Source organism: Lolium rigidum, chromosome 6, assembly GCF_022539505.1.
Source record: "Lolium rigidum isolate FL_2022 chromosome 6, APGP_CSIRO_Lrig_0.1, whole genome shotgun sequence".
Classification (NCBI taxonomy): Eukaryota; Viridiplantae; Streptophyta; class Magnoliopsida; order Poales; family Poaceae; genus Lolium; species Lolium rigidum.
Window position 1 is genome coordinate 313,315,259 of NC_061513.1, and position 27,790 is coordinate 313,343,048.

At 43.2% G+C, this 27,790-nt stretch overlaps 1 protein-coding gene and 1 long non-coding RNA gene across 2 annotated transcripts; one reads left to right on the forward strand and one right to left on the reverse strand.

Moving 5' to 3' along the window:
• Positions 1-571: 571 nt before the first annotated feature.
• On the forward strand, positions 572-2,280 carry LOC124664614 (UPF0481 protein At3g47200-like). The gene is made up of 3 exons (XM_047202088.1): positions 572-619; positions 820-1,848; positions 1,921-2,280. Exons 1-3 carry the CDS (start codon positions 572-574, stop codon positions 2,278-2,280), a joined length of 1,437 nt encoding a protein of 478 aa, XP_047058044.1.
• Positions 2,281-26,390: 24,110 nt separating this feature from the next.
• LOC124659440 lies at positions 26,391-27,411 on the reverse strand. Its single transcript, XR_006989582.1, has 2 exons — positions 27,179-27,411; positions 26,391-26,756 (listed from the first exon to the last, which is right to left on the reverse strand). It is a non-coding gene; the product is annotated as an uncharacterized LOC124659440 (long non-coding RNA).
• Between the last annotated feature and the right edge of the window lie 379 nt (positions 27,412-27,790).

Here is a 27,790-nt window from a genome sequence, read left to right on the forward strand (position 1 = left end):
GTGGCGCGCGGGGGAGGGCGCGCCAGACAGAGCTGCACATCGGGCGCCCGCGCACTACCTATCGGCGTCCTTTTTTAATCCGGTGCAGCGCTCAGTAGCAGCAGAATGTTTTATTCCAACACTGACTGAAGCAGGACAAAAGAAAAGGCAAGACGCACCATGAACCCCAACTGGGTGTTTTATAGAGTAAAGATTTCTCGCACAGCGTCTCCCGATGAACCGCCGGCGTCAAGACCCGGCGGAGCGCTAGATCTAGCGGCGGCCTGCAGTCGTGAATGGAGCTACCCCACGGTTCATCCGGTAAAGATCCACCACTCCACTTCACCATCCCCCTCTCTGCCGCGTAGCGTCTCTTATTCTTCCCTTCCGGTGACGGGCAGGAGAAGCATGTGGCTCGCAGCTCCGAGATATCGCCTAACCCGTGCAGTCTAATTAACGCTGCTGGATTTGTCGGCGGCGCGTTGTTCTCTGGCTCCAGCCGCCCGGGTTTAGCGGCGGCGCGCGTGCTATCCGCCGGGCTCAAGCCGTCCGGATCTAGGGGACTAGTTGAAGATGGTGTACATATCCAGCGATGTCTACGCCGGCAACAGAGTTCAAAAAGTTCGGAGGCGACTACCACGTATACTACGCCGGCGTCAACCCGTTTTCTACATGCCATTAGACCTACGCCGGCCTCGTTTTCCCATGTTTGATTGGTTTGGAACTTCTGAAGTATGTATTCCATTATAGTCTGACACTTCTGAAGTTTTTTTTTCCTTGCTAACCACGCACACACCAATCGATTTGGAACTTCTCAAGTATGTATTCATTCCGTTACAGGCTGACTCTTCTGAAGACTTGGTTGTGGGTGAGGGGTCGAAGCACGCAGCAGCAGAAGCAGACATCGTCAGGATGGAGATGGGAGGGATCTTTGATGAGAATATGTGGTTGAAAGCAACAGAAGATTTTGAGGCTGATTTCGACAAGATGGAAAGGAAAATGCATAGGTTCCCTGCAAGCCTACGTGGTCTCGGGTCGAGGTACATTGTCCCCAAGGTCGTGGCCATCGGCCCTTACCACCGAGGCTTAGACCATCTCAAGGAGATGGAGAAGGTGAAGCAGGTGGCTGCATACCAATTCCTTTTGAGCTTTGGCACACCACGGCCGCCCGGTACCTTATATAAGACGATACGTGCATCGATCCTCTCTGTTGCCGGCGCTGCCCATAGCCTCTACGACAAAGATGTTGTAGCAGCTATCGGCGACGACGAATTTGTGGATATGATGATCCTTGATGGTATCTTCTTGCTGCAGTATATGCTTATGACTATCGGCCGTCAATGTTTGTGTTCGTCGTTGCTGCGCTGTTTTCACTCAAATCAAGCTTGCATCAGTAATGACATAATGCTACTGGAGAACCAGCTCCCCTGGGTGGTGATCGAGACCCTCCTCGAGTTTGCTGACCCGGCACTGCAAGTGGAGGTCTTCATTGCCAAGATGGGACGCACACTCCAAGTCCGCGGGGACAAGAATAGAGAACCATTTGAGTTTAGTCGTACGTACTGGCCGCCTCATCTCCTTGGCCTCCTCCGATTCTACAAAATAGGAGGCAGCACCAGATGTCAGCGCAAAGGCTATCCAGATGTCATCCGGCCAATGTCAAAAACTATTAGTGTAACTGAGCTTGCAGAACTTGGCATAAAGCTTACTGCTAGCAAGACAACAAAGCTCATGGACATGGGCATCAAGAAAAGACCCCTCTTCAGCCAGATCTTCGTGGCACCACTATTGCTGGACGAAATGAGGTCATGCTGGCTCGTCAACATGGCGGCTTTGGAGATATGCATCGCTACAGATTTTCGGTGGGGCGTAATTGAAAGGTCAGACAAATCTGATATGGGGGACCCAGCTGAAATGCCAGTCGTCCCCTCTGCTCGTAAGTGGGACACAATTCAAATGCCAGTCGTCTGCTCTTACCTTGCTGTGCTCGCAATGCTCATGGATCGAGAGGAGGACGTGCACAAGCTGAGATCAAAGCGCCTCGTGCAAGGAGAACTCACCAACATCGAGATGCTCAACTTTTTCAAGAGCCTTATCAAGCACATAAGTGGTGGCCCCCTGTACACTGAAATCTTGGAAGAGATAGAGGACTACAGGATAAGGTGGTGGATGTTGATCAAGGTGCACACGTTCTTCTACAAAAACTATAAAATCATCACTGCAGTGCTCTCCATCATCGGTTTTCTTGTGGGTATCTTCAAGACACTCCTATCTCTCAAGAAACATAGCACAATTTCTTAAATGACTTAATCTTTGATACCAATAGTCCAGGGATGCGTTCAGATTCAGTTATCTCTATTTTTCTGCACTTTGGGTAGCACCTGTTCAACTGTATAAGGAACTACTATTCTGTTTACAGCTAACTTCTTGTCAGTCTACTCAATTTTAATACTGTAAGGCAATTCTTACCTTTATGTAGAACCTCGATCGTGTGTTTGTCTTATGTCCTCTCATTTGGACTATGGAGTATGGATATTGTATTTTGGATCACCTCTGCTTTAGACCATGGGTATTGTACTTATGCCCTCTGATTAATTTAGACTATGGGTATTGTACTTATGTCCTCTGATTACACTATGGGTATTGTATTTCCGATCACCTCTGCTTTAGACTATGGGTATTGTATTTATGTCCTTACTTAATTTATTTAGACTATGGGTATTGTATTTATGTCCTTACTTAATTTATTTAGACTATGGGTATTGTATTTATGTCCTTACTTAATTTATTTAGACTATGGGTATTGTATTTATGTCCTTACTTAATTTATTTAGACTATGGGTATTGTATTTCGGATCTCCTTTCCTTTACACTATTGAAATTGCAGTAAATAATCCGCGTATGCAGCTTTGTTTAAATTCTACTTGCTTCTCTTAACTTTATCTTCCGAGTAATTTTACATCTTTCAGTTCCTTCCGGTTACCATCCTTACATACAAGCTATAACTACTTTTTCTGTTACCGAAGTTTCCATTGTTGTTGATTGTTTAAAAGATAGCGTCAAAGAAAACATTAAAGGAGAGGTCCATGAACCAACGTTCAGGACCCCTTCATACGTAATTTACACGTCCTAATTGGGGTGCCAAAATTAACTCATGATTTGGTCCCCTCTCGTGGTCGCCATATATAAGGGATTGAGTTATCGCCTTTTAATGTTTGTGCTAACGATTCATCGCATTAATTCAAGGGTAATCACACCGGTCGTAGGTTTTAACTCACCATCAATATGGGAAATAAGATATCGAGAGTCGTAGGAAAGGATAGGCCTGAATATGAGAGGGGAACATATTTAGGTACTGATTTTTAAAATTGATGGAGGTGAGATAGTTGACACAATCTGAACCTAGCTTGGTGCATATTCCAATGGTTAATATCCAAAAAAAACATCCGATTTTCAGGTACTAATCCAAGATATATCCCCTACATCATCTGCCAATATAATGCCTTGCAATTTTAAAACATACATAAGATTAAAATTGATATTAATAAAGAGTTAGAGTTTGTCCATGTGGTTTACATTATTAATCGTGCAACTTTAACCGATCAATTTAAAAAAACATTATTTCATGTTCATAGAAGTTAAAATGCTACTTAGTTGTCCAACTTTTTTCAGCCATATATGAATATTCCATTTGCACAAGATTTAAGTATAATTCCCAACTGAGAGTCGTTTTCTTTCCTAATGCTCACAATGAATAGGGATCAAATAGGGTTATTATCTTTTCGAGACTTGTACTTGTTTTACTATGTGTGTCCAAGAAAAAGAATGAGAGAACCTCTAATAGAAAAATCTGGAAGAAAATAATGTAGCATTCAACTAATCAAATAATCTTATCTCATATAAAATGGAAAGAGGTCTCATACACATACAAAAACTAGTTGAATTCATGTGCCAACCACTTATGACTATGCAATAAAATGTATATTTGTTCGAGAATATTCCTTGTGGATATCTTTCTTGATAATATTTTCCTTTTATTTTGGTGAAATACTAGTGGCATGAAAGTAAGGATTATGGTCCAGATCATGAAGCTCATATGCTCATCGTCACCAATCTGCTTTGTAGCCGGGTTTGAACCGGAAGCTGAGCCGGTTGCCTTGGCACTTGGCAGGTCGACAAACTGCCCTGACACGTAGGGTGTGTTTGGTAAACCAGCTCACTTCAACATGTGTTCCCACCTCATACATGCTAACCTTAGATGTGCTGAGTTAGGATTTTATGGGTTCTTTGGTAGCCAGTATTGGTTGAGAGATGCTGAGTTGAGATGTTGTTTGGTGCCTTGTATGAGTTGAGATGATGATGAGTCCAAATTTTTACACAAAGGTCCCAAAATAGAAAAACAAAAGGCAATCAAGTCCTTCGTTCATGGAGCTACTACGATGTTGAATATAAATACACTGCATAGTCTCTTTCCATCAGTTTGGACTTTTGGTTCAATTGGCTAGTGCAGCAATCTTTCATGGTATCAGAGCCAAGAGGTCTCAAGTTCAAGACCCTGCTCACGCAGTTTAAAAACAAAAGAAAAAAGATTCTGGGGCCCACACCGAACCCACGCTAAGAACTAAAATAGGCTAGACGTGAGGGGAGTGTTGAATATAAATACACTGCCTAGTCTCTTTCCATCAGTTCGGACTTTTGGTCCATCGTGGCGGCCAGAGCGGCGTGTCCCAGTGGCGGTGGATGGCTGTTGTAGCGGCGTAAAGGAGGCAATGCGGTGGTCGGTTGAACAGTGGGCTTTCACATGGTAAGAGAGATAGGGGCATGGCGGTAATGGTTCAGTTAGGAGCGTCAGGGCGCTGACCCCTAGGGGCTCGAGGCGAATTTTCGGGCGAGTCTAGCCTGGGTCGAAGCTCAATTTGAGCTTCTCTACTTGGCATGGCTGAGGGATGTTTTTCGTGCGAGATGGGCACTGGGCAGTGCCCAGGTGGGAAAACTGATCTACCAAACAGCTAAATTTTCAGAAATCTTATACCAAACAGCTAAAGTTTCAGAAATCTTGGCTGAATAGCCCGACCTACCAAACACATCCGTAGTGGTCTCTCAGCGGCATCCTGCAGCCGTCGCACCTGAGCGTGATAGACAGCCCATGGACAGGGGAAGCACCCTAAAGTGCAGGAACCCGGGGGTCCCCATCGTGATCGTCGACGGCATGGCCAGCAGCCAGCTCGGCGCAGTACATGCCAGACACTGCAGACACCATGGTGATGTGGAACTAGATGTTGAAGAACGCGATGAGGTTGGGAGCGTTGGCCGGCTTGACGCGGTGGTTCCTGCATGTTGGGCCCTTGATGATGGCCTGGTAGCAGCCTCTCGAGGACGATTGCAGTCCAGTTCAGTTTGAGCGAGTACGTACGTACACGGTACACGTATGAACAGAGAATTTTGGATTATTAATTGCTGAGCCTGATGACGGCTGGCTTGCACGGTGAGACTAATCAGACGAAGAGTATGAGGGCGCGCGGCAAAGGAGCACGTCCCGGACAACTCTGTCTTCCTCTTGTTCTATCACTTGCAGGCTCGACATCAGGAGCTCTAACTAAAGTAAAGTTTTTTTTTTTTTGAACACTCTAACTAAAGGGAAGCTAAAATTAGAGAGATATTGTTGCTAACTAGTACGTAGTGCTAAAAAGTACTATAGCTTAATTAGGATACTGTACTCCCCATCTCTTCTCTTTAAACTTTAATGAGTACTTTATGACCAGTAATTCACCCTCCATGCAACAAGTGGGATAGTGGAAGGGGTTAACTAGCGAGAGTGTTTGGAGTGTGGACTTATGGAACTCGGCGGCATGTGATCCTGGGGCAACTTGGCTTTTCATTGGTCCAGGAGCTTGTGGCGGGTCCACTGCTTGCAGGTGAATTTGGCGTATAGTAGCAACAAATTTGGCGTAATACATATGTGGACCCTAGACAGTTAATAAAGTAAAACAGTACTACTGATAGAGGTACACCAGCGACAGTTCTCAGACGAGGACAGGAGCTCGCTGCGAAATCGTACGGAGCGCTGGAGTGCCCCGCGACTTTGGAATCTCCGGCCGCCACCGGGGCCAGCCCGACGGGGCAGCAGTACGGCGCGCGGAAGGGCCACTCCGCGCAGCAGCGCGACGCGCGGCGGCGGCGCGGCAGAGGAGCAGCACAGCGTCCTACGGCTGCGCGGCCGACGTCTCCCTCCTGCGCGCTCGCTTGATCGCCCGCCCGCTCGACCTGCTCCCGTTTGCGCAGCCCAGCCCCGACGTCGTCGCCGTGCGCGCCCTCGTGGAGTCCGACGCCCCGCCACGAGCGCAGACTCGACGCCGACATGCGCGCCCTCATGGAGCCCGACGACGCCGTGGAGCAGCATGACGCGCGGCGGCGCGGCAGAGGAGCAACGCGACGCCCGGCCCCGCCGCCGCCGTGCGTACCCTTATGCAGCACGAGGACGATGCGCGCCTCCTCGCCCTCGTGCTCGCCGAGAAGCTCGACTTGCTCAACCGAGTCGCCGCCGTCGTCGTCCGTCTCGGCTCCAGCATCGTGCTTTGCCTGGACTCCCGTGCTGTGCACCCCCTCGTGGAGACCGACGCCGACGCGCGGCTCCTCGACATCCTCCCTGTCGTCGAGCTCGCCCCGCCCCGGTTGAGGACCGTGGTGCGTTGTCCTTGGCGTTGTCGTCCAGAATGGACAGGTTGAGCAGCGCGGTGACCGTGTTGAGCTGGAGCCCGGCGTTGGGGATGTACAGTAGGGCCTGACACACGCAGAGGAGCCGGCGGCCAGCCCCTGACTTGGCACAGAAGGTGTGCCTGAGGTTGAGATGGCGCCGGCGTGGCTGGTGGAGGTCGCCGACGAGGTTGACGTGGAGGTCGCCGCGTGCTGCTCACCGCCACCCCGTCCGTGCCTAGAACTTCGCCGCCAGTCATGTCCGAGGCTCCGGGGGCGCTCACGGGGACCATCGAGAACAAGCAGTCCCATGATGTGGTTTTTCGTCGTGGTGCAGAACTGCAGGTAAGCGGATGGGGAGAGGCACTTAATTTGCTGGGCCCCACGGGTGTATTCAGCTTTGTATTCTCTTTTTTACTAGAAAATGGTAGCTGCTCCTGTATGGCCCACATGGGAGCTGGACCAATCAAAACTGGATTTCCGCCCGGTGCATGTGCCCGCAGGTTCAACCGAGAGTTTTCCGAGTGTTTGACATTACTTTTGCTAACTTTTGGACATTTAGTTCAGATCACACATATGGCAAATAATCAAAGTACATAAAGCACAACTACAATTCAAGAGGGAATACTACATCCCGACCCAACCTCCTCTCCCCTCTCACCCCGACCTAACCTCCCCCCCCCCCCGCGCCGGGGCTCAGCCACCCCCGCCGCCGTCTCCCTCCCTAGGGCGCCCTCCTCCCCCACCGCCGTCGCCGGAAGCGCTGCCGGGCAAAGCCATGCGGCGGCGTGGCGGCGGCGGCCTATCCTCTCGCCCCCACGACCGGAGGGCACGGTGGCGGCGTCCGCCAGGCCTCTCCTTGATGCGGCGACGCAGGGAGGCGACGGCTATGGCGTCGATCTGCAGGCGGCGGGCGGCGGCAGTGAGGATCGGGTCCAATCTAGGTCCGTTGGGCCGGGGCGGGCGTCGATCTGCCTGTCGTGGCTCTGCCTCCTCGGCAGGGAGGCGTTCGTGGGCATCCCTCGCGTCATGACGAAACCTGGGGCAGCAGCCCCGGACATGGTGGTGGTGGTCATCTTCTTCGTCGGAGGTGGTCGGCCAGGCTGGTAGTCATGTGTGGGGGATCATGGGATCTCACACAGGTTTCCAGCAATGGTGATCTAGTCCGGGGTGTCATGGCGGCCGGTGAAAACTGAGCCTCGACCTCGGTCTTGGCGGATGATGGCAACATCGGTCGACGTCGTTACCTTGTCGAAGGCGTCATCTTTGCCCGTCTTGGCACTACACTCGGCGAGTTGGGGATGCGCGGCTGCCGGTGAAAACCGTGCTCCAACCTCGGTTGGCGGAGCAACTCCTGTGGCATGTGTGTTGGCGTGCGCTGAGAGAATGCTTGACTGGATGTGCTTCTCACCTGCTATTGGGCGGTTTGGGAAGGCATTTCGTTTTACGATGATATGAGTTGGTGTATTGTCACCCTCTTCATCCCACTGTAGGTATAGTAAGGTTGCTTCGAGATTGATCTTTTGTATTGTTTCTTGTAAGGTTTCGTGAATAATCTAATAAAAAAAGCCGTGTGCATCATTTGGATGCAGAAGCTGGGGCGATATTTCCCCCATTTCGAGAAAAAAAACTACAATTCAACTTCATCACAATTTTAATCAAAGAGGGACGCAAGCAGTCACTAAAAATAATATTACTAAAGGAACAATTACAATATTACAGGTCCTGATTTGGTCCAAAAAAAGGACGAACACTATTCAACAAAGACTGAACGTTATAAGAATTGAACCAGTTTTAAACAGACAACAACCAGAGCCATATCACGATGGACCCGAAGGAAGCACACTGCATAGCCGGTCAGTAGTGGACCACGAGGCCGGGTGCATTGTCCTCGGCATGTCATCAACCTCCCCAGAACTTGCAAATAACAAAAAGAAAAAGGCATTATAAAGGAGTTTATTACCAATACCATTGAGGGCACATAGAAATACTTCCGCTGTATTAGAGCAAATTCAATACAGGACAATTGTGCACCTCGTATAGCATGGTTAATGCAGTGTGCATAGCGCATACACCATTAACAAACATGTTACTGTAAATTATCATGAGGAAAAACTACACCTCATTTGTAGAATTCACAATTACTATTTGCACATGGCACACACATTCATGGATATAATCATGAAGTCTACCACATTGTTAAAAAATCATGTGTATAAATAATCCCAATTTTTTTAGGGTGGCTATTTGAACCCATAAAAAATACAAGTGTTAACTAGCAAAAATTATAGCATGATTAACATTTAAGTATATGTGGGATTACATGCTAAATAATGTCCGTGCTAAAGCAAAATCAGCCATACAAAGCAACACGGGCACAATAAACAACTACTCAACACACAAACAATATTGAAAACTATGAGTGTTCATTACTTCATAAATTAGAACAATGTCAACTAAATGGAGGCGTTCCTTCCTAAGGAATGGCTGATCAAGATCACACATGATTACTAAGTACCACAACAATTGTCCAGCTCAGACTAACATAAACTAGCTAGAAGATAATATGATTGAGAGATATAGATATTTAATCATCCGTGATCGTGTCAGTGAACTTAGAAAATTACTAAGTATTAATAGTTAAAAACTAGCTTCAAATAAACCATGGTAATACTAGTGATATTAAACGCTAACCTCCAGGAACAAGAGAGAGAGAGAGAACCAGACCAATACCCAACAACCACATATCACATACACATATGTATATACTCAACTTGAGAAAGTCAATACTTCACATAAGCTAGGAAGTATATCCATAACTACTTAAGCTAGTTGCAAAGGGTTATGCATGACAATAGAGCATGCTTAATACTCTCTCCTTTCACTATTGTAGGATGTTTTAGGTTTTTCAAAAATGCATGTATCTAGATATATTTCATTGCGTAGGTTCACCCATTTCGATCCGTATCTAGTACACCTTAAAATATGTAAAACATCTTATAATAGTCAACAGATGGAGTAGGAGATAGGAAACAACAGACTAATGTCCAACGCCAAACAACCAGAACACCAAGAACACATAACACAATATACAACCATAATAGAGGCCACATGATCAACAGGAATAGTAAACGATACCAAATGAATTACATAGTCCAGGCATGATTAAGTAAGTACGAAAACTCTATATCGAGGAAGACCAAGAAACATCAGTCCCTAATTGAAGTAATCAAAATGGCTATACTTGCATCGGGTCCAAATCCTGAACAATCATATCATCATCTCCCAATGGCCAGAACACTGTACATCCACAAAGGGATGACCATGGTTTCAAAGAGCATAAAGACGTGAAATGAGATTTTTTTTAGCGTAAACAGTAGGAATAACCCCTACTGTGCCTTTTTTATATATAAGGAAAATAAATACATGTGGATATTTACATGGTGGAAATTGGAAACAAAAATTAAATATTCAAAGATTATCCAACAATTTTTTATTCCTTCTCTTAGGCATGGCTTAGCCTTATGCATGATTAGGCCAAAATATTCCTTGAACATCTGGAAGTATCTCCTCTGGTGAATAATAGTATTCTCAAATATATGGTTTTTTATATTCTAGAGGCTCCAACACCCAACAATTAGTGCCCCTTTAAAGCATGGTATGGAAGCTATCTACTTGGCCTCAATCAACATCTCAATAAAAGGGATATCAACATTCCATTCAAGTCCAAGCTTCCACCAGAAAGTTTGGCTAAACTCACAAGCAGCAAACAGGTGTTGTGTAGTTTCAATTTCTTGCTGCTCGAAAAGAACACATCTGCTGTTCTGCACAAAGAGAAATTTTCCTGAGCATCAAATCATATGTGTTTAGCCTGTCAAGTATGAGCAACCAGAAGGAAAACTTATGTCTAGATAGGCAACACGATTTACAAATCCATCTGAATGGTCCTGGTTCCTTTTCAACATCTAATAGTGCATTGTATACCTTTTTGGTAGACTGGAAGTTCCACTTATCATTAAAATCTATATTTCGCTCAGACTGAATTTCATGTGCTAATGTTTGACATTATTCTAATGCAATGATGTATAAAGGAAAGTGATATATGTTGTACATATTAGTCGTGCTCTGCTCTCTGGCTTGTTTTAGGTGATGCTTTTGTTCTAGGAAAATGAGTAGAGCTGAGGGAACCTCCTTCTCATCAAAGGTTCATGCCATTTATCTTGCCATAGACTCCCGGGTGAGCTTGGATTATAGTGATTTTTTAATGTCCTCAATGTAAGTAAAGACATCGTTCCACCATAATGAACCTTTAATCGCTCTCTCTATAGGGAGCTTGCCAACACTGTAGTGCTCTTTACAGATTAATTCAACCCAGGGGTATCAACCCTATTGAAGAACTTATAGAGATATTTCATCAGTAGAGCTTGATTCTGTTCTCTCAAATTCAATACTCCAAGACTTCCAGCATCTTTCGGCAAACAAACCTGCTCCCATTTAGTTAGACATTTGCCATTCTTCTCGATTTCTTTTCCATGCTATAAAAAGATTTTGCTTGATTTCTCAGCATGATCTAACCCATTGCACAACTAGATGCTAACTGACAAGGGATTAACTTATCAATGCCTATGGATTGTAGGCTAGGGTTTAGTTAGAAGTAGAGGGCAAGTAGATCTCGAAGGTTTCAGCCGAAAAGTACTCGACGAATATGGAAACTAGGGTTTGCAGACAATGAATCGATGATCTCCTCGTCCCTCGACTCCCCCTTTTATATAAGAGGTGGAGCCGAGGGTTTCGTTTTGTACAAGTTACAGAGTCCGGGACGGTTTCTAACTCATCCCGCCAGATTTACAAACAACACTTCCTATTACAATTCTACTTTCCTTAACATATCTTGGAATCTCGAACCTTCTTATTCTTCGGGTAGTGGGCCTTCGATAAACCCCGGGTACTATCTTTGGCAGGCCCATTTGGGATGCCTATGTCAGTAGCCCCCGAGATTTTGCTTGAATCGTAGAATCAGGGAAAATCTCCACTGCTTATTCTTATTCCACAATGTAAACTTTTCTATATTTCTTTATATAAATTTCTATATTGTACAGGGATATTGGTAGTTGGGGCTAGTTCATCTGACGGATCAGGTACTTGTTAACTGCTCTAGTGGCAATCCGCAAAAACCTACTTCAAGATCACGTCCCTGGACATGATCTCGGGATACTGGTGCAAACTTCGACAGGTGCCGCTTAAGGTCTTACCATTCTGTCGAGTCCCAGTCAAATTTATCGAGTACCTAACGCGTCCGTTAGGATTTTTCTTCGTATCTGTTGATACGGATAAAAGTAGCAGAGTGCAGTCTTCGGCGATGCCACGCCCAGCAGAATAGATCTGGGGTCTTACCTTCGCAAATTTGCGGCATTCAGAAATTGATCGCAACTTTGGCGTTCTGAGAATATATTGTCGAGTGCTTTTCCGGCTGTTGGAATGGCACATTTTATCGAGTCAAATATGACTTTATATTAATCTCCCGATGGGAGTATATGTAGAGTTAATTATAACTCGAAATATACTCTCTTGCTGTTCTATCTTTCTTTCTTTTTTCCTTTTTATATTTCATCGGGCACGCGAACAGCGTTCCCGATGGGAGTAGCCCCCGAGGCTACAGCCAAGAACTTGTGCTTGGTTGTAGGCTCAACATTTTAGTCCACCTTGTCGCTATATTGCCATTATCTCCCGATAATCTTTCTCTTCTTCTTTTTTTTTTTTTTATCTATCGGGTGCGCGAACAGCGCTCCCGATGGGAGTAGCTCCCGAGGCTACAGCCAAGAACTTGTGCTTGGTTGTAGGCTCCCACAATTTCTATATTTGCCATAGTCGAAACTTTACTTTTTTCGAAGTAGCCCCCGAGCATTTGGGCAAAAACTTGTTTCTGACCAAAGGCTCCCGAAGTATGCAAATAACTTAACCTGTCACCATTCTCCTTTTATTTTTCTTGTCGACATATTTTCCCTTGTCAAATTTTCTTCAACTCTATTAATGGTCGAGTTTTTCCTGCCTTGTGGGTCCATCGTTCCCACCACGTTGACACGTCGTGCAAGTGGGGGACACACGTCCTCCGCTTTTTCTGGCGCACGTACGGTAACGCCTATCTCAGTAAAAATACTTTTTTGCCCTTGTATCTATAAGATCTATTCTCACCACACGATTTCTTCATCCAACGGCCTACTGCTTCACCCAATTCTTATATAAACCTGTCTTCAACCTCCGTTCATCCCCTCGCTTGCGCCGCTCACCTGTTCCTCTTCGCAAATCTTCCTCTGCGCCCAACTCTCTCGAATTTTCCGCACTCGCATACATTGCTCTGCCCATTGCCGTTGATGCCACCGCGTGCGCGTCTGACTCGCCACAGCACTCCGGAATCCAAGATGGCCGCTGAAGATCTTGAGTGGGAGAGATCCAAAATCTCCAACCAAGATGTCAATATGCTGAAGAGGCTCGGCCTGATGAAGAAGGAAGACGCCATCCGCTTTCCCAGCGAAGAAAGCTACCCCAAGCCTCCAATGGAGTATCGGGTTAGTTTCGTTGATCATCTCATCCGCGGTCTCTCTGCCCCAATCCATGATTTCCTCCGCGGTCTTCTCTTTGTCTATGGGATTCAGCTGCACCAGTCGACCCCCAATTCCATCCTTCACATTTCTATTTTTATCACACTTTGCGAATGCTTTCTTGGAGTTGCTCCCAATTGGGCTCTCTGGAAGCGCATTTTCTGCCTTCGCCGCAATGGCGCTCACAACGCCACCTAAAACATAGGTGGCGTAGTTATCTGTGTCCGAACCGATGTCGATTATTTCGACGTCAAATTTCCTGACTCTGTCCAAGGATGGCGCAAAAGGTGGCTTTATATACACGAAGAAAGCGCCAATTCCGTGGAACACAACATAGTTCCTTTCGACGGAAACGCAAAAATTCAACGCCGCTATTCCTGGGACGCCGAAGCTTCCGAAGAAGAGAAAAAGGCGACAGAAGCTCTTACGTCTCGTATTCATCAGCTTCAAAATACTCGAGGCAAAGAATTATCTGGTGTCCAAATCACTGCCTATTTTCTCAGGATTAGAGTGCAGCCTCTTCAGGCTCGCAAAAATCCCCTTTGGACGTACTCTGGTGCCAATGACGCCAATAGGCTCTCCAATGATCTTTCTGTGAAGGACTTGGAGAAGCTTATTCGAAGAATTACCTCGCTGAGTAAGAGGGATCCTATTCCTTCCTCTTGTCGCGTGGAACCCTACAGCTCCACCAATCCTCTCCCCGAGGTATTTTGTCTTCTCGAATTTTATCTTGATCTGAATTTTCCCTACTTCTCATTGCATTGATATCTCTCTATTTTTCCCTTTGTCGCTATTTTCTTGTAGAATCACCCTACTATGGCTTCCCTTCCTCCTCTTCCTGAGGATGGAGAAGTCGAAGAAATGGGCATTGTTATCGACGACAATCAAGAAGCTCCGTCCTTTGTGAATGATCCCGTGGATTCTCGAAAGTCCGCGGGATCTTCCGAGGACACCACGTCGATCCAATCTCCTCCTCCCGCTGTTTCCCCACAAAGGAAAAGGAAGAGGAACGATGTCGAAGATTCCGGCACTTCCAAAGCCGAAGAAGTTGTTCCTTCTCCTCCGAAGGCAACTTATGATCCTTATGTTGCATCCCTCGTCAGCTCGTAAGTTCCTCGGCTTCCTCTTTATTTCTGTAATCGAAGTTTTTTCTTGTCTTGCTGTTTATGCTATTGCTCCTTACTCGCAGTGATGACGAGGAAGAAGTACCAACTCGTGACGTAGCTCCTCGGACGAGTACGTCACACACTTTAGTTATTTCAGAGAAGCCTGTTGAAGGAGAAGAATCGTCGCCTCCTCAACAGAATGTTGATACATCTACTCCTCCTTCAAGCCCCCTTGTCCCTTCGCCAAAAAGGGCAAGGGTTGAAATGATCGTTGAGCCTCCCCCTCCATTGAACAGCTCTTCGTCGCAGCTCTTGGATGATGTAAGTTTGTCGATGTCTATATTTCTTCTATTTTGCTTTTGTGGACCCTTACTTTTTTTTAATGCCGAAGTTTTCCCCTTCTTTCTTCTTCTTTGACAGCCTATGATCAAGGATCTTATTCGCATCGGGTCCCAATTTATTGGGTACCGCGAGTATGCCAGCAGAGCCGAAGGTAATAACTTTTATATTTACTGTCCTTCCTGAATTTTGCTCCTTTTTGTTTGTCGCTATTTTTTGATCTTTCTTTCCCCTTTTTTATCTTGATAGAGAAACTTGCAGAGGCCAACAAGCGTGCCGACGCTCTTGCTCACAAACTAGAGCATAGTGAGGCGGCTCGGGAGAAAGTCGAACTTGCTGCTAGCGAAGCTAGAGCTGAGGCCGATGATGCCAAAGCAAAGGCCGCTAGTGTCGAGGAACTGCAAAGAAGGCTCAAAGATGCTGAATCTGCCTTAGACGAGCAGAAAGCTGCACAAGCTTCTCGAGAGCAAGGGATCATCAAGCGTTTGAAGTCGCAAAGTCGGCGTACGCTGAGTAATATCATCAATCCCCTCTATTTTATTGTACTTCCTGTTTCTCGGTTTTCGACTAATGTTTTGTCTCGTGTGGCAGCCCAAACCAACCAAGATTTTGATCTGGAGAATCCCGTCAATGACCCTCTCCTTGACGCACTTTCTCTTCTGGAGTTCCATGGACGCGAGATTCGTGAAGGCGTGGCCAATGCTAGTGCAGGTTTGTCGGCGTTGTTCCCCTACTTCTTCCCGAAGAAAGAGGAACCTTCGACTTTCCTTGCGCTTGCCAAGCTTTTCAATTCATCGGAAAACCTTGGACTGAAGATGCGTCATGAGAATATGAAGGTTGCTGTCGAGAATACTGTTGCCCTGGTTGCTGACAGCCAACAAACTCTTGACTGGATGAAAGTTGGCGACACCGAGCAAATAGAACAAGCAAGGTGGAAGTCGCTGATTAAGGCGGCCAAGCCCAACACGAAGAAGATCTTGGCGTATCTCGGGATCAGGCCATCTTCGACTCCTAGCTCCTCGAGGCCGGAGGTCTAGTTGCATGCCTCCTTGTTTCTTTTTCTGTTTCTTTTGCTCTTGTCGCCATTTTTAGCCTTGGCGACAATTACTCACTTAGTCCTCCTGGAGAACTTTCTTTTGTAATACCCATGTAGATTTTCTAGCAAGTAATGAAATTTCCCTTTGTGCTTTTCATTGATCCTGGGCCTTTCTTTTCCAGTTAATATTTGATAACTACTCAACCCCTCCTTGTTCTGCCGCTGCTTCACCTGCATCTTCCTTCTCGAAGAAAATACTAGTCGACCATAATCTCCTGGAGAGTTCATCAAGCGGACATTTGTCGGAAGATTTGCAAGAACTTCGACAACAACTTCAATCTATGAAGAAACAAACTTTGGCCATGATGGAACAATCTCGGAAAGCCTCTGAAGGAGAAAGACTTGCTCTTCATCAAGCCAAAGAAGCTATGGCTGCTAGGGATGCTGCTGTACTGGAAGCAAAGGGAGCCACAACCCGAGAAAATAGTATGCTTGAGCTAATGCTGGAAGCTAGCACAGATATGCTAGGTACGTGTTTGCTTTCTTTTGATGCCTCTTCTTTATCTTGCTGTGCCTTTCTTCCAATTTCTTGCCCTGTCGCTTTTAACAGGCTCAGTTCTTGATTCTCACTGTCGAAGATCGTAGAGTGAATGAGAGGACAAATCTTCTTGTTAATCTCTCCCTTAATCATGGGTGTTTGTTCGGGCCACTCTCGAACGAACCCAACAAATTGTTAGGTTCCAAGATCGTGCTTGCCAAGTGCGCGATTTTCTCAGCTTTTGCACGTCGACATTAACCCTTGTCTATAGGAATCTGTTTCCGCGAAACGAGGTTCCAAAAACTCTTCCCGAATTATTGGAGGTATTCAGAGATGCTCCTCGCATCCATAACTTTGTGCGGGCTCAACTCACTGCCGGAGCGAGATTTGCCATGATTATGATAAACATTTGCTATCCAAAGTTGGACCTGACGAAGATTGTTGCTGGTTGCCTGGCGAAGAAAACGCGTCGGAAAAATGATGTTGACTCAATCGATGCAATGGTAGCCCCTGTAGCTGAATCGATGATAGATGAACTTCTTCGGATGGACTCGGAGTTTTTTACCAAGGGTTCTTATGCTGAACATAAGACAACCAGGGGCTTGTCCGTAGATACTATCTTGGGATTTAACTGACTTGTATTATATTGAAAACCTTGTATCTCACTCTTTTTTGTTTTCCCTCCTCTTTTTATATTTCCGAAGGAATTTGTTGTATATTGCTGAGGTCCTTTATATTGTTGAAGCCCCCGAGCCTAACTGAGTGAAGGTTGCACTTTTCTCTCCTTGAAATCTATCTTTTCTGTTGTAATAAGATATCCTTGTTTGTCCTTTGGATGGATTGTCAATCTTCGAGTATCTTTGATGTCGAAGTTCTATATTTACATGGCGAGGTTTTTAAACCAAGGCGCTTACGATTTTTGATGTGTACACTATATTTATGATTGCTGGCTCTCGATTTTGTTATATTTAGCGAGGTATTAATGTACCAAGGCGAAATATTTCAGTGAATCTGCACTGCATGTATTTTGAGACTTGGGCGTTGAGCCCCCGAGCGTGTCGAAAAATAAGAAGTATATCTCCACTATTTTTATTATATTGCAGCACCACGAGCCCGCCTCATTAAAAACCTTTCCCGGCCCCACTCGGTGCCCCGAAAAAGGAAAAGAGTGCGTCTGAAAACTCGTGGGCGTTTCAGTACATTGAAGTTTTTACAAGGACTATGTTTTAGCTCTAGGCGTAGAACCGCCTGAGTTGCGCCACGTTCCAGGGGTTTTGCTCCTCCACCCCTGTCTTCTTGTCCTTTATCCTGTATGCTCCTCCTCCAATTACTTCCGTGACGATATAGGGACCAAGCCATGGTGACTCGAGTTTTTCATGACTTTTTTGCGTGAGCCGAAGAACTAAGTCCCCCACTTGAAAAGATCTTGGCCGCAAACGTCGACTGTGGTAATTCTTCAAGTCCTGTTGATATTTCGTGACCCTTGATAATACTTCGTCTCGAGCTTCGTCGAGTGCATCTACGTCATCTTCCAATGCTTTCCTTGACGCTTCTTCATCATATGCTGTGACTCTAGGGGAGTCGTGCTCTATTTCTATTGGAAGTACTGCCTCCGCGCCATGGACCAGAAAAAACGGTGTTTCTTGTGTCGCTGTATTTGGTGTTGTTCGGATGCTCCACAACACACTTGGTAATTCTTCAGGCCAGGTGTGTCGAGCTTTTTCTAGTGGTCCCAACAGACGTTTCTTGATGCCATTGCAGATAATGCCATTGGCTTTCTCGACCTGCCCGTTGGTTTGAGGATGTGCAACTGACGCAAAGTGCAGCTTGATACCCACTTCCTTGCAGTAATCTTTGAATTCGTTGGATGTGAAGTTACTGCCGTTGTCCGTGACGATGCTATGAGGCACTCCAAATCTGAAGACGAGGCCTTTTATGAATTTTACTGCGGATGCTCCATCTGGCGAATTTATCGGCTTCGCTTCTATCCACTTTGTAAATTTGTCGACAGCTACTAGCATGTATTCCTTTCCTCCTGGCCATGATTTGTGTAACTTGCCCACCATATCGAGTCCCCATTGTGCAAAGGGCCACGACAAAGGTATTGGTGCTAGTTCTACTGCCGGAGAGTGAGGTTTTGCGGCGAACCTTTGACACGCATCACAAGTCCTTACTATTTCTTTGGCGTCCTCGATTGCTGTCAACCAGTAGAAGCCTGCCCGAAAAACCTTGGCTGCGATAGCTCGACTACTTGCGTGGTGGCCACATATTCCTTCGTGCACGTCCTTCAGAATTATTCTTCCTTCTTCAGGTGTGACGCACCTTTGCAAGACGCCTGAAATACTTCGCTTATATAATTCTCCCTTAACCACCGTGAAAGCTTTGGAGCGTCGAATTACTCGCCTTGCCTCGACTGGATCGTCGGGTATTTCTTTCCTGAGGATGTATGATATGTATGGCTGCATCCACGGTATCTGTATTACCATGACCAGGTCCTGCTCTTCTTCTTCTTCCTCTTGCTTCTCCTTGGTAGCCCCCGAGGGTTTCTTCTCCTTCTTTTTTGATTTTGTCGACTCAGTGGATCTCTCTGTTATCTCTTCCCAAAATACACCTGGTGGGACTGCAAGGCACTGCGACCCGATGTTTGCAAGAACGTCGGCTTCGTCGTTGCTCAATCTACTAATATGATTTACTTCGCATCCATCGAATAACTTCTCGAGCTCGTTGTACACCTCCTTGTATGCCATCATGCTATCATTGATTGCGTCACATTGGTTCATAACTTGCTGAGCTACCAACTGTGAATCGCCAAATATTTTTAATCGAGTTGCTCCGCAGGCTTTCGCCATCTTCATCCCGTGTATGAGAGCCTCATATTCTGCTTCATTGTTAGATGCGTTAGGGAACGTCATCCGAAGGATGTACTTCAACTTGTCGCCTTCAGGTGATATGAGTACTACTCCTGCTTTCTACACGATACGTTCACTGCACAACTTCTATCGTTCATTGCACAACTTCTATCGTTTTACACCTCAAACTTTAAAACATACATAAGAATAAAATACTAACAATAATTAACACCTAGAGTTTGACCATATGGTTTACATTATATTAATCATACAACTTTGACTGATTGTTTTACAATATTATTAATTTTATATTTGCGAAAGTTACAATGCAAGTCAGCTTGCAACATTTTTCAACACATATGAATTTTCCATTTGCAGTGGATGTCAGCATAATTCCCAACCGATAGTTGTTTTTGTTCCTATTGCTCAGAATTTATAGTGGTCAAATAGGATTACTTTCTTAAATAGAATTTTTAATTCTTTTATATCTTGTGTGCTCCATAGACGGAATGAGAGAACCTCAAATAGAAAAATTAAAAAATACGTCTAATGTTAACCTGATAATTTTAACTTATCTAAAATGGAAAAAGGTTTCACCCTATTTATGCATGTACAAACATTTGGGTAATTCACATATGCCAACCACTTATAACTCCGTAATACAATATATATTTGATCTAGAATATTCCTTATATATATCATTTTCTTTAATGTTCTCTTAATTTTTTGTGAGATATTAATGGCATAAAAAGAAGGAACACATAAAATCTGCCCATTAAAGGAACTGGGTCTTCAAGAATGTTGCAAGTTCACATGGATGAACGAATGAATTGCTGAAAAGGAAAGAAAGGAACTCTACTCACACCATTCACAGACCCAAGAAATGAATCATGTTTGTCCAATGAAATCAACCTATTGCAAGTTTTCAAACGACCCATCATTGTACAATCTCTCCTTTGACATAGAAACATATTGCCAAACATAAAGAATTTTCGGCTGTGGTTGGTTGCGTGTGTCAACTGATACAAACTTCATCTTGAAGGATTGTTCCAAATGGGTGCCTAATGCTGCCTAGAACTGTCTCGATCCCGCATTTCCCAAACTCTTTTGATATTAATCACTCCCTGCATTATCATTCACAAAGCTTCGAATTTAGAAAAAAAAATGTACAAAATAGGACCCCACAAATCTATGTATCAGTAGAAGAACAACAAATTGCGAAAAGGAGGCACTTAAATTACCATCCACGTTCTTTTAGCATTGGAGGTGGCTTGTCGAATGGGTTTTCTCTTCTTGTGGAAATATCCATGAAGATAATTCATTATTGAACCCTCGGGCCACCTTGCCACTTCTATCGCATGTAAACAACAAGATCAATACCCTCAATATGGACCAGAGATGTATTCTGGTGGTACCATACATAATTTTCAGGTTTGAACCAGGACATGCTTCACCTTATCCCAATTACATTGAGAACCTTGTTTTGTCAGAATTTTCAACATTCTCGTATGGAGCTTTTTTGTTCAAGCTTCACACTAAAAAGCCCGATTATTAAATATCCAGATATTTGTATAAGTTTGCTTGTCCCTGCATGTTTGTCCCCTTTTTTAAGTTCAAAGCTTTGCCAGAATACTAAAGTGTTGGCCGGCGGGGTATGGTTTATTCCTTGGCTATACATTGTTAGGTAGGTGAGTCCTCCCGCATTTTTTGCACGCAGATAGCATCCTATTTAGTCCGAGTGGATCACCTGCGGTTAGAACCCGGGTGAGCGAGCTGAACATCCCGAGCCTAAACCACCAAGCCAACACACAAAATGATATTTACCAATTAGTGAAGGACACTAGAAAATTTAGTGGCATAGACACTAACTATAGGATGTTGGTTTGTAATGAAAAGGTGCTGGCAAAGTTCAGACAGAAATAACGCCACCATGTTTTGTTGATGACTTGCTTGCCCTTATAAGGTGTAGAGGAATATCGCTACCTTCAAGAAAATATAAACTGCACATATTTGCTCAGTTTGAAATCGACAACCCACATCATCCATAATTTTGAATGTTTGTGGTTATATGTATATGCAGCTGTAGGCCACAACTGAATGAGTGAGACTAGCTGCTTGTGTGTTGAGTTCGGTCATTGAGTGGTAGGTACTGCTCAGATCCTAGCCGCTGCTGGTGTGTCTCTTCCAGATTTTTCCACGGCAGAGTAGAGACGTCAAGAACGTACGTTTGGGTTGATGTTGACGGCGCATGCTTTTGTCCAATATTTTCATATACAGTAATAAAACGTGCAATTTTAGGTTTGCTCAACTTATATAATTTTGCTGGTTGTTAATTTATACTTGTCCAAAGTAATAATGTTCAAAAGAAGTGTGAGATGGGTAATAGAGTATCCTAATTAAGCTGCACCCTACTGCTTTTTTAACACAACACTCAGCAGCAGGAATTACTTTTGTTGCTGAGCCAGCCAATCCAAGCTCAGCTCAGCTCAAGCTAGCTCGTGCCACAGCTGGATTCTCCATCCAGCTCCACCGCATCGGATTCCAATTCCAAACCCTTTGCTCAAACAATCCAATCCAAATCCGTCATCTCCGCCACCGCAACCACCCCCCCCCCTCCTTGCTGTATTAACTAGTGGAAACTATAGCGGGATTAACAGTTAAGTATATGGTGGATTAAATGGGAAATCCACTTCGACTCACGGTTGATATGAACTCGTTATGTGAAAATACATTTTGAAGTGTCAAAAAATTCTAAAATAAAATTTTGCAGGTATATCTAGATATTTTATGTTCATACATAAGCTTTTAGGAAAAAAATATTTAATGTTTCTCGTGTAAAAAAGATAAATTTTGATGCTCCAACACGACTACGTACAAGAATTTTTTTTTGTCATTTTTGTACATACCACATAAAATGTTGTTTTCCCACGAAAACTTGTGTACGAATATAGAATATCACGATGTACACCAGAAATTTTATTTCAGAATTTTAATATTTTTAAAATTGTTTTTGATTATTTTGTATAATAGGTGCATATGCACCTACGAAACAAAACGCCACCTCCTGTATTAAATGCCAGATAATGTCCATAATAAAGCCAAATCGGCCATGAAAGGCAATACGGGCACAATAAACAACTATTCAACACACAAGCAATAACTGAAAATTATGAGTATTTATTTACTTCATAATTAGAATAATGTCAACTAAATGGAGCCGTTCCTCCCTAAGGAAGAGCTGATCAAGATCACACATGATTACTAGATACAAAATTGTCCAGCTCAGATTACCATAGGCAATATAAACTAGAAGATAACATGATCCAGAGATATAAATAATTAATCGTTCATGATCGTGTCAGTGAACTTAGGAAATTACTGAGTACTAATAGCTAAAACCTAGCATCAAATAAACTATGGAAATACTATCAATATTAAAATCTAATCTCCAGGAACAAGAGGGAGAGAGGTTAGATTTTTATATCTATAGTAATCAAAATGGCTATGCATGTATGAGGACCAAATCCTAAGCAGTCAAATCATCGGCTCTCAATGGCCAGAACACCGTACATCCGCAATGGGATGACCATGGTTTCACAGATCATAAATCGAGAAATGAGAGTTGACACAAGTGGATGCTAACTCATTACACAACCTCTAATGTTTCACACCTAAAACTTTAAAACATACATAAGAATAAACACTGACATTAATTAATACCTAGAGTTTCACCGTATGGTTTATATTATATTAATCATGCAACTTTGATTGATCGTTTACAATATTATTATTTTCATATTTGTGGAAGTTACAATGCAAGTCAGCTCGCAACATTTTTCAACCACATATGAATTTTCCATTTGCACCGGACCTAAGCATAATTCCCAATTATAGTGGTCAAATAGGATTATTTTCTATCCTAGAATTTTTAATTCTTTAATATCTTGTGTGCTCCATAAAAAGGAATGAGAGAGCCTCAAATAGAAAAATGAGAAAACAAATCTAATGTTCAGTTAATCTGATATTTTTTCTTATCTAAAATGGAAACGGTTTCACCCTATTTATGCATGTACAAACGTTTGGTTAGTTCACATATGCCAACTACTTATAACTCTATAATACAATATATATTTCATCTAGAATATTCCTTATATATATCAATTATCTTTAATATTCTTTAAATTTTTTGGTGAGATATTAGTGGCATGAAAGGATGGAACGTATAAAAGCTGTCCATTGAAGGAACTGTGGGTCTTCAAGGATGTTGCTAGCTCACATGGATGAATGAATGAATTGCTGAAAAGGAAAAAGAAGGAGCTCTACTCACACACATCCATAATCCGTTGACATGCCCAAGAAAAGAATCATGTATGTCCAATGAAATCAACCTATTGCAAGTTTTCAAACGACCAGTCGTTGTACAATTTTTTCTTTGACATAGAAACATATTCCCAAACAAAAGAATCTCCGGTTATGGTTGGTTGCGTGTGTTAACTGATAACTGATACAAACTTTCTTTTTGAAAAATTGTTCCAAATGGGTGCCTAATGCTGCCTAGAACTGTCTTGATACCGTATTTCCCCAACTCTTTTGATATCAACCAGTCCTTGCGTGAATTGTTATTAACAAAAGTTGAGAATTTACAAAAAAAAAAGAGGTAAAAATAGTTCCCCACAAATCTATGTATCAGTAGAAGCACAATAAAATGTAAAAAGAAGGCACTTAAATTACCATGTCAGCAGTAAGTCTGCACGTTCTTTTAGCATTGGAGGCAACTCGTCGAGTGGGTTTTCTCTTCTTGTCGAAGAATCTATGAAGATAAGTCATCATTGAACCCTCAGGCCACATTTTGCCACTTCTATCCCATGTAAACAACAAGATCAATGCCCTCAATATGGACCAGAGATGTTGTAGGGTGGATACCATACATAATTCTCATCTTTGGACCAGGACACGATTCACCTTATCCCAATTCCGTTGAGAACCTTGTTTGGTCTAAATTTTCAACTTTCTTGTATGGAGATTTTTTTTAAATTTTTTTTCAAGCTTCACACTAAAAAAGTCAGATTGGTAATTATGTAGACATTTGAATAAGTTTGCATGTCGTTGCATGTTTGTCCCCTTTTTTCAGTGTCAAGCTTTGCTAGAATACTAAAAAGTTGATCGACATGGTATGATTTCTCCCTTGGCACGCAGATAGCATCCTATCTAGATATTTTGCAGGTATATCTAGATATTTTATATTCATACATTGTTGGGTACGCAAGACCTCCAACAATTTTTGGCACGCAGATAGCATCCTATTTAGCCCAAATGGATCACCTGCGGTTAGAACCTGGGTGAGCGAGCTGAACATGCCGAGCCTAAACCACCAAGCCAGCACACAAAATGATATTTACCAATTAGTGAACGACGCAAGAAAATTAAGTGGCACAGAAACTAACTATGGTGATGTGGGTTTGTAATGGAAAGGTGCTGGTAAAGTTCAGACACAAATAACGCCACCATGTTTTGTTGATGACTTGCTTGCCCATGGTGTAGAGGAATACCACTACCTTCAAGAAAATATAAACTGCACATATTTGCTTAGTTTGAAATCCACAACTCACATCGTCGATAATTTTGAATGTCTGTGGTTATATGTATATGCAGCTGTAGGCGACAACTGAATGAGTGAGACTAGCTGCTTGTGACCTTGTGTGTTGAGTTCGGTTATTGAGTGGTAGGTACTGCTCAGATCCTAGCCCCTGGTTCTGTTTTCCGTGGTTCATTAAAACTGAAATCCTAGGTAAACATCATCACATAGTTCCTAATATGATCAAGGAAAAAATAGCGTGCTAAAAAAAATAGCGTGGCCTTCTAAAATACGCTATCAAGATTATAACATGCTAATAGCGCGCTATTTTACAAAATAGCATTTCACAAAAAAAATTAAAAATAATAAATGTAGTATGTATACTGAGGATTTTAGCAGCTCAAAAAACTTCCACATCACAACGATCAACAAATTAAATTGACAAAGTCCTGATCGCACTGAAAGATAAAGATTTATCAGTCCAACAAATAGACACGTGGACAAATAGATAACTAATTAACCCGCCAACATGCAAACAATTAAAGAGCCAACTACATAGCAGAAGTAGTAATTAATCAAAATGAGATGAACTAGATGGATAATGTATTCGGTCATCATATGATTTAGAAGAAGAACCGCATATTGCAGCTCATCATAATGCAAAGCTAGAAGCAAATTCTTCTTCTTCTTCTAAGGCAGATTGCATCAGTAGCTCTTACTCGTTGTGATGTTGATTCTTCTTCTTCAACATGTACACGTCGTGTGAGGAGGAGTGGGAAATGTCGATGTGGTTCTGTGGTTTCCAAATGGTTGAATGACTACGATTAGAATGGGGATTTAGGAAGCTCGTGGGCCAAAAGATCCAAAATAGCTAGTCGGTTGCTCAATTTCCCTGTAAAAAATAGCACCGCTACAACGCTATAAAAATAGCGCCGCTATAACGTTACGAAAAATAGCGCGCATAGCGCCGCTAATAGCGTGATTAGCACCATAGCTAGCCAAATGTGCATAGCGCAGCGTTCACTTTCCAAATACGCTATATGCCGCTATAACGCCAAAATATCGCGCTATTTTTTTCGTTGATTATGATACATGCTTTACTAGCATCTGAACACCCTCAAATAAATACACTACACTATATACTTTTTTGTGGTGTCTATGGATAGCTCAAAATGACACTGTTTTGTAGGAAAACTAACAGGTCTGTGCAGTTGATGCCATTATCAAGGCAACCAAGACAGAGATTTTCAACCACACTGATCATCAGATTAAAGAGCAGTCTCCAAATAGCACACCAAAACCTCCATCGGTACTCAGGTTCAGGACACTGAATTTCCAGCCGGGAATGTCATCTTCAGTGACGCTGCATGGAAGAATCAAGGAGATTCAACAACGAGTCAAGCAGGGCTAGGAGTAATCATCCACTTCCAGGAGAATCAACATCTCCGTCAGCTGCAAGTCTCGGCGCTCTCACATCCAGTATCTTCTCCACTACATGCTGAGGCTTATGGGTCTACTTCTAGCGACAAAGCTAGCAGATCTACTACGGGCCCAAGACCATCACTTTTATACTGACTAGATTTAGATGTGCGCCTTGGCGCACGATCCCGTGATGTTCGAACAGATCCACATTAAAATAAAAATATGTTTTTAGAGGATTTAGAAAACAAAATTAATAGAGTGCAATTATAACTAAACACATAAATTCGCAAAAAAACAACAATGCTTATACACAATCAGGGAAATAGCTAAATATACTACAATAACTTAACATTCTGTGTTTCCTTTTGACATCAATAGAAGGTACAAAAGTTATAACATCTACATAAGCTTGTTGTGGTTCGATCTTTAGAGGCCACAACACATAGAAAACATAAATCTAATATGTAGGTGCACCACCAAATGCTAACACCACTGACAACATCAAATGGAGGACCTTGACCCTGCATCACCATGGAAGATCTTTACACTGGGAGCAGACGCAAGAACGTTTCTCTAGCCTTTTACCCAGTAACTCACGTTCTGCTCCCTTTTTAAAGCCACTGCAGGAAATAAGGGTATCTTCATCTTCAATGAGCACACAAGGAGAGTGAGGTACAATCATATAATGCACAGGAGAGCCCCTCAAAAACATTTTTTTAGCATATAAGCATGCAGAAATATCTCATATAATCAATCTTATATTATGAAAATGAATAAAAGAGATAAAAGATCAAATGTGAAGAAAAATCACGCAAAATCTTGTACCTCAAAACATGATAGTGCCCTTAATTTTTTAGGTGTGCTGTGATTCTTCCATTTGCGATATGCATCTCAAAACATTTTTACCTCAAACTATAGGCCAGCAATCAAAAGCGTCCGACCAGCCAGGCACTATGCACCAAGAAGAGGGGCAGAGGATAGAGGCAGCACCGTGTAGGCGGCGATGGAGACAACGGAGCAATGAAGTTAGACAGCGACTAACCTTAGCACGACACCCTTGTACGTACGAGCTTAGACGGTATACTCGTTACTTTCTATTGTTGCAGCAGGCTGTACTCCTGTTAAAAGTGCAACATAAAGTAAAAAAGTGTCTAAAAAAGAAAGTAAAGAAGTAATCAAGCGATAAAAGTGAAATCATTGTCATGTATGGGTTAAGCATCATGTGATTCACTTGAGTTTTTGTATTTTAGATAGATAGAATTGAAACACATGTATATTAGCAAAAGTGACCAACTAACCTTGTAAACATGTTTACATGTGTCTCTATATGACATAACCATTGGTCATGTAAGGGTGCATTTACATGTAGGCTAGCAAGTCATAATAAACACATAAAATTTATACGAGAGGTCACAACCCTTGCAGCGAGACGTTGTTGACCAGTGGCCACCACTTCATCTTTCTTCACGAGCTCTATCAAACGTAGTCATATATGCCACTCGGATGAGCATAGGATGCATACAACTACAAATTAGACAATTCAGCCAACTAAAGGTAATTTACAATCTGCAATTATGTTAACTGAGAAATTACCGGACTATCGAATTTTACTTTACTATGAAAGGTGAAGAGATGTCATCAATATTCTGGTTCG